We start from the raw sequence: 12,584 nt of genomic DNA on the forward strand, positions 1-12,584 counted from the left end.
GACAGATAGGTAGAACAAGAGGAAGAATCTACAACAAAGGAGCATGGGCTCAGGATAAGGGATTGATCATTTGAGACTGAGGAGAAATTTATTCAGAGAGAATTCTCTACAGTGTTACCCCACTTGCCCTCCATGAGAACGGATTTATTACTGGCTAGATTTGACAAGGAAAAATCTTTGATTGCTGAAGTGTAATTAATTCAGATTTTTCTGCAAGCATTTTGTATTGCCAAACACAGCATTTGATGACATTGCAACAGTCAGAGGACAGAAAACTCCAGAGATACTACATTTTATTGTTCTAAAATATTGGCTACATTAAAACATTGCTTGGAGCAAGGGCAGATCTTGTTACAGTATTTTCAATAGGACACTCAAAACAGTTCAAGGGCCTCTGACGAACAATCCTGGGTCACAGTTAGTTGGATGAAGTGACAAAGACTAAGACAGAGACAAGCTCCATCTAGAAAAGAACTGTCAAGCTACACTGCTGAAAAGGCAACTGAATGAGAATAGATGTGCTGTTGGGGACTTCAAGTGAGAAGTCAAGAACATTTGGATGGCTCTTTCCTGTTCAAACTCAGGAAAATGTTCTTGCAGTTAAAAAGCAGCGAAATGTTCCATTCATGGCTCCAGAGAAATTCTGGAAATTGATGGGACTCAGAAGCAATGTGCCACTAGCAGTTCAGTACAGGTCTGACCTAGGCTGAAGGAATACCACAAGCAGTATTACGTCACCAACTAAACCAGATTAAAACACAAGTAATAAACCCAGGAGCAGTACTGGGTTAATGGAAAAACTAAAGTTGTGCACGTAACAGTACAGCGCAGTTTCCATAAATCCAAAGAAGCACGGTCCCAAGAAAGGAAGGTAAATCACTAGAACATAAGCAGTTTCTAACAGATCTGCAAGGCCAGTTTATCAAAACCATAATCCCATGAGGCTTCAATGAGAATTAGTGACCTGCATTATCACTAATGTCAGGGGTGAATTTCTGAGAAATCTATGTGGTCACAGTCGGGGTTTTCTACCATTTATCTGTTGCTCACATTTGTATCAAGTAAAGTTTGGGATGACAATACAAATCGTCAAGTGCATCTTTGCAGAATCTAATTTTTTTTGGTCAACCATCTCCACATATGAGAACATGTTTTATTTGCAATAAACTAACTATTCCATGTTGACGAAAGAAACCTTGTGCACTTGGTCCTAATTCTAATCAGATAAAAGCCAAAAATCCATATTCATCAGTCATATCACCACTTCTGGTTTAAAAACTGCCATAATCAGTGGATGAATGGAGTGAGAAAATAATCAATGCACCCCTCCAACCTCTGCTGGAACACAGGAATAGAGGCAGATCAGAAGCAGGTGGAAACTTGCAACTGAAGCACAAGAACAACCATGATGGTACTGAACTGCAGAACAGATTCAATAGGCCAAGCGCTCACATTTATGTTGATGAGCCTAAATTTAGATTCTAACATACAGATTAGATAAAAACAGTTCAAGCACAGATGCAAAATATGGATCAAACACTAATATTAGACAGATAACTAAAATGCTACAATCAAAAATAATTTGCTTACTGCTTCTACTTCAGAAGGGTCATACCAGACGGCAATATATGGATGTTGTAAGGCATCATCTACAGAAATCCGCCTGTCAGGATCAATTACGAGCATTTTTGATAGAAGATCTCTGGCCTGACTTACTGAAATTTAATAAATAAAACAATTTAATGTCTGAAGGGTCTCTGTAACCTACTCATTTTGTACATTATTAAATGCACTTAACATAAATAGATCCCCCCACCCCTCCCAACAGGAGTATTTTGGACAAGCTACAGCAAATACTTTAACAAACATAATTTTGCCACACTGACCAAAGAAAAATGTGCTCCTCAAACACTTTCTTTATTCAAAAAAATTCAACATGAAAAATATTGCTTTCTTCCTTGTAAAACTTTAAACCATTGTGACGTTAAGATTTAAAATTGCCAGAAAATAAGTAATTTACATTTTTATTAAACAGTTTTAAACACAATCACCAAGTTGAAGCTTTTAAAAACTTAATGGCACATTATACCCCTGGATTTTGATACTTTCAGCAATTTAATTTCCACATAATTTTACATCTGCTATTGAAGTTCTTCAAAGTTTAAAATTACAAGTGCACACAACACTCTTGAACATGATCTAAATAAAATTTCAAAAAATAAATCATACCTTTTAACTTGTCACGTTCTGAATCTGCTGGAAACACCCAATCTGGAAATAGTGTTTCAAAGCCAAGCCCCGGATACTTTGGTCTATTCTCTACATAATTTCGTACAGTTGGCTGCAATTTCTTCATGAATTCTGCAGATGGCGTTCCTAGTTGTTCAATAACTTTATTCCACTGATCAATATCTGCATCAACTGGTTCAGGAAAACTAGTTGAAAAGATTTCTTATTCCGTACCAAGCTTTTTTTTGAGTTAGTGCATTGTAATGTATTTCAGTTGTTTAATCGAATTTAAATCAACCTACTCTACAACTAGTTTGACCATTGTAAAGGCATGTGTACAAAGGCAGTAGTCTAAAGTACTCAAAGAAAATATCTTTACTGCTTCTTGAACTTATTCAGATTATACTACTTCATCAGAAGCAAACAAATCTAATGCCTATTTTAGCAATTAGAGTTTTTAATAAATTAAATTTATTCTATAAAAATGTCATTTTCACTTCTAGCTCCTTTAATTTGGTTCACAGTAAACAAATACATTGCAAAAACTAACCATGAAAACTCAATCAGGAAATAGGAATTAAAATTGGAGGTTGAAGATTACAAAAGGAAGTTAAAATATTCCCAGATTTTAATTGAAGTAAGAAAATGTTTAGAGTTGGAGCTTTTGCAATTAGTCTGGATTTCAACACAATGCAGAGATTCAGAAGAGGAAAGAACACAGATCATAGGAATAAAGCGAAGTACTGTGGATGCTAGAAGCCTGAAATAACAACAACATACTGGAAAATATGGGAGATCTGGCAGCATCTTTGGAGACAGAAACAGAGTTAAGTGTCAAGTTCAACCAGACTTTTCTTCAGAACATTCAAATTTTTGAGGAAGACACATTTTGGACTGGAAGTATTATGATGCTGCCAGACCTACTGAATTCTTCCAACACCGCTCTTATTTATGTTAACAGGATTATTAATACACTGTATTCTCATGGTCTCCAAAATTTATAAGTCATTACAACAATAATTGGCAAATTAAAACTATTTAATGAAGATAAACATTTCACGGTGATTCCCATCTTTGTCAGACAAAAATCGGTAACAAGCCATATGAAATTTGTTTTGGGGGTGAGCAAAGCAAGGAAAACTAAAGAGTGTTCAAGAGGATCATCAAAGAAATGGAGATGAAGAGTATTAAGCTGGGAATTACAGCAGATAGAATCCAAAATAGCTGAAGGCCAGAAGATTTTGATGGATGTTCAAGTAGTAAATTTGAAATAACACCAAGTCCTTAGAGGGGTGGAAAGGCCGCAGAGATGATTTGATTAAAACATACAAGATCCTGCAAATCTTGATATGGCAGATGTGGAGAGGATGCTTCCTCTTATAAAAGAATCTGGAACTATGGGTCCCTGTTTAAAAATCAGACCTTGCCGACTTAAACGACAATTGAGGTGACTTGCGTTTTCTCTTTAAAATTCTCTTCCTGAAAGGTAATAAAGCGGAATCCTTGAATATTTTCAAGGCAGATGTGATAGAAACTTGTCAAAATGAGAGGGGAATATCAGGAGCATACAGTAAAACAATTTGAGGTTACAAGCAGATTAGTTATGATCAGCATCAGAGATGCTGAATGCCCGCTCATGCTAACTCATATGCATATATAAATCCAAATGGAATTAAAATGCAAGAACAGGAACTTTATATTGGAAATTTTAGAAACATCAAATTTTGGATGTTACATAATTTACGAATGATGGAGATTGGCCAGGAGGCCTCTAATAGCCAAGTCTGATATTAACAAAGGAATGAATGTGGGTTCCAGCAGTACGTGTGGCAAACTATGGAGTGGTTCTTGCAACAGTACAGAATTTTGGTGATGGACAAGTATATGGGGTTCTTGAAGTTTACAATGGAGTCATCTGGACTAACACACAATGAACAATCCAATTCAAACAATAAAGTGAATGGAAGATATTGAGCTTATGACCGAGGCCAAAGAAAATGGATTTGGTCTACCTAATGTTTAACTATAAGAATTTACAGGCCATCAACAACAATGTTGGAAAACCTGGCAGCACTGAAGCTGTGGAGGGGGTCAAAAGAGGCAGCAATGAGGTTGAAGATGATGGTGCCAACGTGCAGCAAGGAGTTGAGGAAAAGGTGTCATTGTTAGAAATGTCCAGGGCATAATTTGGTGGAAAAAAGCAAAAACAAATGTAGACAATCTCAAAAACTGGACCAGAGGAGCAATATGAGAGGAAGCAGTTGCATTTGACTGTAACAAGCCGTCAAGAATGTTGGATACATTACACCACAGTTATAGACCTTTGTGATTGACTAGGAATCTCTCTATAATGACTGAGCAGAAATGGATTAGAATGATTTAAATAGATTAGATTACATTACAGTGTGGAAACAGGCCCTTCGGCCCAACAAGTCCACACCGACCCGCCGAAGCACAATCCACCGACATTTACCCCTTACCTAACACTACGGGCAATTTAGCATGACCAATTCACCTGACCTGCACATCTTTGGATTGTGGGAGGAAACCGGAGCACCCGGAGGAAACCCACGCAGACACAGGGAGAATGTGCAAACTCCACGCAGTCAGTCGCCTGAGGCGGAAATTGAACCCGGGTCTCAGGCGCTGTGAGGCAGCAGTGCTAACCACTGTGCCACCGTGCCGCCCACTACTCGGTGGTGGGTTTGAGGAGATGAAATTCAGGAAGCAATATGCTCCTGGACTCAAAGATTAATCCACAATAGACAGCAATTTGCTTTGGCAGATGAGGATAGGATTTTTGAAGAGAAAGTAAATAATATTTGGAAGGGAAATGAGCAGTACGTGAGGAGGAAGAATTCATTACATGTTGGACAGTATGGGATGTAAAGTAAGTGAAAGTGGTCAACAAGTTGATGGTAACAGGATAACAGAAACCCATGAATGCTATGAGATAAACTACAGAAAGTAGTCTTTGAGAGTTTAGGGTGAGGGTAGGGATAAGAAAAAATGGCAAAGGTGGTCTCAGTCATACAGTGTATGAGCTTTATATTTTTGAGGGGAGTACAGGTGAGCAGTACTTTCAGATTTAAGGTCAAGATTAATGGCATAAAGAAGCTGAGTTTTATCTTTTGGTTAAGCTGCAATGATAGATAGTTTGGTCAGAGATCAGTGAGGCACAAAACTGTTTAGTGTGGTCCAGCCATATCTAGAAATGGATGATTAATGTGGTGCAAAATTGGATATGTTCACACCTGTCCATAGACAAGGGCACAAAGCTGGAAAAGTATACTAACAGACAACAGGAATGGAACACTAACTTTTTATTGCATACAAGGGCTTCATAGATTGACAACAGCTGACCAGATGAAAACCTGTAGAAGTATTGCAGCATATTAAGAGCTTAAGACTAAACAGTTGGCAGTCGTGATGTGCAAATGTATAAACTGAAGAGTTGTCCGAATATGAACACAGAATGAGCGAGGTTACATGATATCAACAAGTGCAAAACACAGACACCCCAAGAAACCCAACTTGGAACAGAAACATCAATTTGCTCCTTTTCCAAGTTTATTTTCTTGCATGTCAGTCTCAATGAATGCAACGTGAAAAGATTTTATCAACGTTTATAGTTTCAATTACCAAACAATTATAAGGTATGATAGCAAATTCAATGAGGTGGCCATGTGATTAATATGATATTTTATATGGACAGAAATTAAGGGAGAATAGGAATTCATAGAAATCAGTAAGGACTTAGATGAGCGCGGCAAAGTGAGCAAAGTTGGAAATTGGAATCAAGGACAAATCACCACTCAGCGCAGATAGGGTGGATATCAGCAAAATTATAAAAATGGGGAAATAGAATAGCAACAAGAATTTTCTTTATACTGAGGCAGTTTTGTGTTCCTGAATGAAAAAATTCTTGAAGAATACATACATAGGGCTATCCAAGGTTGGCAAACTGGCAGGATAGTTAGAAAAGAGGGCAAAGCAATTGGCTGGTAAAAGGGTTAGGAGAGAAATCACTAGGAAGGAGAAAAATAGAAATGTGGCATAACTGCCAAGAAGATTACGACAGAGTACAACGGGATCTTGATCAGATGGGCTAATGGGCACTCTGGCAGATACTTTAGATCAATGTGAGGTGCTGCATTTGGAAGCACAAATTGGGGGAGGACTTATACACTTAATGCTAAGGTACTGGGAAGTGTTGCTGAACAAAAAGACCTTGGAGTGCAGGTTTATAGCTCTTTGAAAGTGGTACATAGGATAGTGAAGGTGTTTGGTATGCTTCCCTTCATTGGTCAGCGCACTGAGTATAGGAGTTGGGAGGTCATGTTGCAGCTGTACAGGACATTGGTCAGGCAACTTTTGGAATACTGCGTGCAATTGTGGTCTCCCCGCTATAGGAAAGATGTTGTAAAACTTGCAAAGGTTCAGAAAGGATTAATAAAGATGTTGCCAGGGTTGGAGGGTTTGAGCATTGGAAAGGGCTGAGTTGTTTGCGGCTGTTTCCCCTGAAGCATCGGAGGCTGAAGGGTGACCTTATAGAGATTTATAAAATCATGACAGGCATGGATAGAGTAAGTAGACAAGGTCTTTTTCCCCAGCATGGATAAGTCCAAAACTAGAGGGCATAGGTTTAAAGTAAGAGAGGAAAGATTTAAAAGGGGCCTAAACGGCAACTTTCTCTCACAAAGGGCGATGAGTGTATGGAATGAGCTGCCAGAGGAAGTGGTTGAGGCTGGTAAAATTACAACATTTAAAAGGCACCTGGATGGGTATATGATATGAAGGGATTAGAGGAATATGGACCAAATGCTGCCAAATGGAACACGATGTATTTAGGATATCTGGTCAGCACAGACAAGTTGGACTGAAAGGTCTATTTCCATGCTGTGCATCTCTATGACTGGATAAGGGAAGAATAATGAAAGAAGAGCTCGAGGGTGATGAAATGGGGAAAAATGAATAATCTAATTCAGACAATAAAGTCAACGGGGAAGACAACAGAGGAATACTGAGCTTACGACTGAGGCCAAAGAAAATGAGTTGGTCGAGCTAATGTTTAACTGGAAGAATTTACAGGTCATCAATAGGTCAGTATCTATAGTAGCCGTCAAAATGCATACATACATGAACATGCAGGAAGGTCCACTTACATACATACAAGGAATCTGTATGACCAAAGCATAATTATCCTAACACTGTTTATTCTTGGAATATATGCATACAGACAAAGCACATTACCCACAGTATTACATCAAACTTGGGGCACTGCCTTTTAGGAAAGTTAGAGAGGTCTGAGAACAGATAAGATTTACTAACATAGCTCCAGGGATTACTCCAATTATGAGGAGTGATTAGAGCAACTGGAATAAATCTTTTCGACTCTAAGGAAAATAGAAGGAGTTATTAAATATGTTCAAAGGTTGAGGGAGTTTTGATAAGGGTTCCTGAGAAGCAAATATTATTACTAGCAGGCTGGTCAGTAAGAAAGGGCCAAATAAATGTAATTGGCAGAAGAGTTAGAAGGGAATGAGGTAAGTTTATTTTTAAATGTAGGAGTTATGACAATTTGGAATGTATTCTTTTAAGAGTGTGGTTTCAGCAGACTGAAAAAGCAACTTTAAATTGAGAAGTGAATCCTTATTTGGAAAGAAAATAATTGAAATGCCACAAGCAGAGTTCTAATTGGATGGAAAGCAAACTAACATTCTGAGTCTAGATGACTCTTCATCAGAGCTGAAGTGAAGTGTGGAGGGGGCAGCATTTATGCTACAGTGATGGGGTGAAATGCTGGGGAAGAAAGGCTGCTGATAGTGCAGATTAAGTGATCGGAATGTGAGAATGGCAGAACAATGGTGCATCTAACTACCAAACTGGAAAGAACCAACTAACCACGGACATCTGCAGCAAGCCTACCGAGTCCCACAGCTACCTAGACTACACCTCCTCCCACCCTACATCCTATAAACATGCCATTCCTTATTCCCAATTTCTCCGCCTCCACTCCCAGGATGACCAATTCCACCTTAGGAAATCCTTCTTCCAAGATTGCAATTCCCTTCCCATCAACAATGCCCACCAGCGCATCTCCTCCCACACCTCTCAATACAAGAAGGACAGATGATCCCTGGTCCTCACCCTCCACCCCACAACTTCCATATCTATCACATCATCCTCTGCCACCTACAAATGGGCCCCACCACCGGAGATATATTTCCCTCCCCACCCCGACTGGGGTCCAGAGAGACCATTCCTTCCGCAACTCCCTCATCAGATCCATGACCTCCTCCACACTACCACCCCCCCCCTCCCCCCCCAGTCAGCCCACACCCCACTCCTGGCACTTGCCCCTGCCACTGCTAAATTTGCACTAAGTGCAAAACCTGCGCCCACACCTCCCTCCTCGCCTCCGTGCAAGGCCCCAAAGAATCCTTCCATATCCGACCGAAATTTACCGATACCTCCATCAATGTTATCTACTGTATCTGTTGCACCTGATGTGGTCTCCTCTAATTCAGAGAGACAGGATGCCAACTTTCGGATCGTTTCGGAGAACATCTTCTGGAACACCCACACCAATCAAGCCCACCGTCCCATGCTTGAACACTTCAACTCCCCCTCCTACTCCGCCAAGGACATGCAAGTCCCAGGCCTCCTCCATTGCCAAACCCTTACCTAATGTCTGGAGAAAGAAGACCTCATATTCAGCCTTGGTACCCTGCACAGTATGGGATCAATGTGGATTTCACCAGTTTCCTAATTTCCCCTCCCCTCACATTATTCCCAGTCCCAAGCCGTGGGGCGGCACTATGGCACAGTGGTTAGCACTGCTGCCTCTCAGCGCCAGAGACCTGGGTTCAATTCCCACCTCGGGCAACTGTCTGTGGAGCTTGCACATTCTCCCAGTGTCTGCGTGGGTTTCCTCTGGGTGCTCCGGCTTCCTCTCACAGTTCAAAGATGTGCAGGTTAGGTGAATTGGCCATGCTAAATTGCCCATTGTGTTAGGTGAAGGGGTAAATGTCGGGGAATGGGTCTGGGTGGGTTGCTCTTTTGAGGGTCAGTGTGAACCTTTTGGGCCAAAGGGCCTGTTTCCACACTTTATGTAATCTAATCTAATCTAAACTCTTCACCGCCCTCCTGACCTGTCCATCATCTTTCCCATCTATCCACTCCACTACCCTCTCCCACCTTCATTTACCTATCACATTCTCAGCTATCTTCCCCCAACCCCCTCCCATTTATCTCCAAGACCCATGGCCCACAAGCCTCATTCCTGATGAAGGGCTTACACCCGAAACATCGATTCTCCTGCTCCTTGGGTGCTGCCCGATCTGCTGTGCTTTTCCAGTACCACACTCTCGACTCTGATCTCCAGCATCTGTAGTCCTCACTTTCTCCTGCAAAGAACAGATAGTCCCACTGGAAGACTATTCTTTGCAGTTTAGTAGCTAGACACACTATTGTTCTGTCATTTTCACACTCCAATCATTTACTGTACATTAAATGATTGGAGTGCAAGAATGGCAGAACAATTATGTCCAGCTAATAAACTGGAAAGAATAGTCTTCCAGTGGAACTCTGTTCTTTCCAGTTTGGTAGCTAGATGCACTGTTGCTCTGCCATTCTCACATTTCAATCACTTAATCTGGATTATCAACAGCCTTGCTCCTCAGTACTCCACACCACCACTGTTGCTTAAATGCTGCCCCCTCCACACTTCAATCCTGATGAAGCGTCATCTAGACTTGAAATATTAGTTTGCTGATTCTCCATGGAAAATGACTGACCAGCTGTGGTTTTCAGCATAGATTCCAGCATCTGCAGTAATTTGCTCCCTCTAATTGGATATGTTTTTCAAAGACTCAGCATTGACAACTATAATGATATAATCAACAACGACAGTTTTCAAAATCAGAGTCCAATGTCCCCCATAGTTCCATTTTTAACTAAATTTTTTATCCACAAGTTCAAGTTTTCACTAACATTTTCAGGTCTTTTCACCAGAAAAGGCATCATAGCAACAGATGTACTGACAAAATGATGACGACTTTTCTCTTTTTCTTAAAAGAAAGATATTTTCCTAATCAACCTTTTCATACAGATGTTATACACCTCTGGAATATGTCATCTGCTATAACAGATTACTCCATAAAATAAACAATAACTATAACATCTTAAAAAACAATAAATCTATTTATTCTTATCAGACACCATAAGATTAAATAAAATCAGCTATGTTCAGAAAGACTATGTGAAATTAAAAAGAAGTTTTATCTACACAAGTTAACATTTTTTAAACGAGAAGCAGTTCTTTGAAAAAACTGAATGTTAATTATATGTGGGTTTTACCTTCAAAGAGAAAGATAAGTAATACATTGCTTTTTCTATTTTAAGGCCAGAAATAGTTCATCCTTTTTGAAAAAAAAATGTATCTCTGAAGGTCCAGAATTCATTAAGTCCCTTCCAGGCTTCTTTCATAACAGTAGCCAAAATATTGTTTCCCTGATAGTTCTCTCAGTACTTCACTTCAATTATCCTTTAGAAAGGTTTAAAACTACAGCATGACACAATGCTCCTGCATCCCAGTGTTATCTGACTACCAACCTATAAAATGGACTGCAACGGTTCAAGAAGGCAGCCTACAACCCCCTTCTCTAGGGCAACTAGGGACAGGCATAAAAATGCTGGCCCAGCCAACGAGGTCCACGTCCAACAAGTGAATTTTTCAAAATCTGAGACACCAGATGTTGCAATCATCCCTTAACTTGGTGCTCTGAAGATCATTAAGTGAAATTTGACTAATTCCAGACTAATTACTGGATCTACAATAGAACAAATAAAAAATACTTAAAAGTGGCACTTGAGTACTGTTCAGACAGATTTAAATCAATGAAGATAACTTGATTTTTTTTAGTATGTCTTACTTATCTCAGCTTATGACTTGAACATAAGAAGCACTATAAAATCATAAGAATACTTTGGCAATAAGTCTAAATTAATGGTCCACAATGACAGTATTGCAGAATGTTAACCAAGGCATTTAAACATCAGAAGCACACCTTGCTTGTCAAATATCCAAAATGTCAAAGATACAAATCTGGGCATTCATTACTACTGCTATATAATGCCACTGTCTAACCTGTTCTCAGTCTTATTTACCTTCATCATGGAATTCCCATTGATTTATAATTTCCTCCAAATAATCATATTTCAGGAAACTGGCCATGGCATTGTATGATTACAACCACACTGATACCAAACAACGATATGAAATATGATTAAAGATAAATTAGAGTAACATAAATAATGATATGGAAGATTTGATATCTATACTCTACAATATCAGTGGCTTGCATGCATGTTAGAAGTAGCATTCAAAAGGAAACAAATCTCTAAGCAATTTGGTTAGCATTATGATTGTGGAAAGTTTTTGATAAACATGTAAGTGAAAACTAGAGATAATTCAAGTTTTAAAAATTATGCTTTTGATATACAGGTTTTCTAACGAAACCTAAATGTAAGATTTCTCCTTTAACTTGCCATTTTGAAGGGGCAGCTATACAATTTTATTAAACTAAACCATACCCAAAACACAGACTAAAATCTGCATTTCACAAATTTGAAATTTAGCATGAAAGATTAAATATTTTGTGATAATCTTTAAGCACTTCAACTAGTAAGTTAACTTTTCTTAATATAAATTCCACAACACTGTAGCAAATTATACTTACAATCTTTAGAAAAGAAATTTTATTTCTTCAGTAAACTAGGCCAACTTGACATTTAGAAAGCAAGTACTTCTTTGTGTGGCTATCAATCAGCTTTAAAAGCTACCTCTTGCTCTTTTTTGGACAGATAGTTTTAAGAAAGAGGAAAATGTTGTGCACAATGCATAGGAGAAGGAAAGTACTAATGTAATCAGAAAGGGTGTTAACGTAATGCAGGTAACAGAATCAATAGACACATACTGAGAGCTTCGCAAGATAAAGTTCAAAAATGGCAAGCTGGAAAAATAATATAAAATAACTAGAATAATATTATTCTTCATCATCAAAACTTGGTTCATCCTCAAAATGAGGGAAAAGTTAGGATTTCTTTTGCTCTCAACATCAATGACTTTAATTCAAGAATGGCTGGGGAAGGATACGATCGGTGCCTTGGAATAGCACAGAACCTTTCAGCATTTCTCCCATGATGCACCCCACTGACCAGATATCAACTGAAAGTAAAATGAAATGATGGATAATTACCATGCTTTTCAGAAAATGAAAACCAACGACAAGAAAAATGCTTTGAAATTTACATAACATGACAATGAGAAAGAATATATTCCAGCAGTAACA

The 12,584-nt window shown here is 38.9% G+C and overlaps 1 protein-coding gene across 6 annotated transcripts in view; it reads right to left on the reverse strand.

Moving 5' to 3' along the window:
• The window catches only part of LOC140492082 (mitogen-activated protein kinase 9), a 117,499-nt gene that overhangs the window by 33,950 nt on the left and 70,965 nt on the right, over nucleotides 1–12,584 (reverse strand). For 4 of the 6 annotated variants that reach the window (XM_072590781.1, XM_072590778.1, XM_072590783.1 and 1 more), the window contains 3 exons: nucleotides 12,389–12,460; nucleotides 2,230–2,412; nucleotides 1,591–1,715 (listed from right to left, as the gene is read on the reverse strand). In XM_072590781.1, the coding sequence (XP_072446882.1) occupies nucleotides 1,591–1,715; nucleotides 2,230–2,412; nucleotides 12,389–12,460 (380 nt within the window). The remainder of the gene's footprint in view (nucleotides 1–1,590; nucleotides 1,716–2,229; nucleotides 2,413–12,388; nucleotides 12,461–12,584) is intronic. The other 2 variants (XM_072590782.1, XM_072590784.1) reach the window with 1 other exon arrangement.

Source organism: Chiloscyllium punctatum, chromosome 20 (genome assembly GCF_047496795.1).
Source record: "Chiloscyllium punctatum isolate Juve2018m chromosome 20, sChiPun1.3, whole genome shotgun sequence".
In the NCBI taxonomy this organism is placed as follows: domain Eukaryota; kingdom Metazoa; phylum Chordata; class Chondrichthyes; order Orectolobiformes; family Hemiscylliidae; genus Chiloscyllium; species Chiloscyllium punctatum.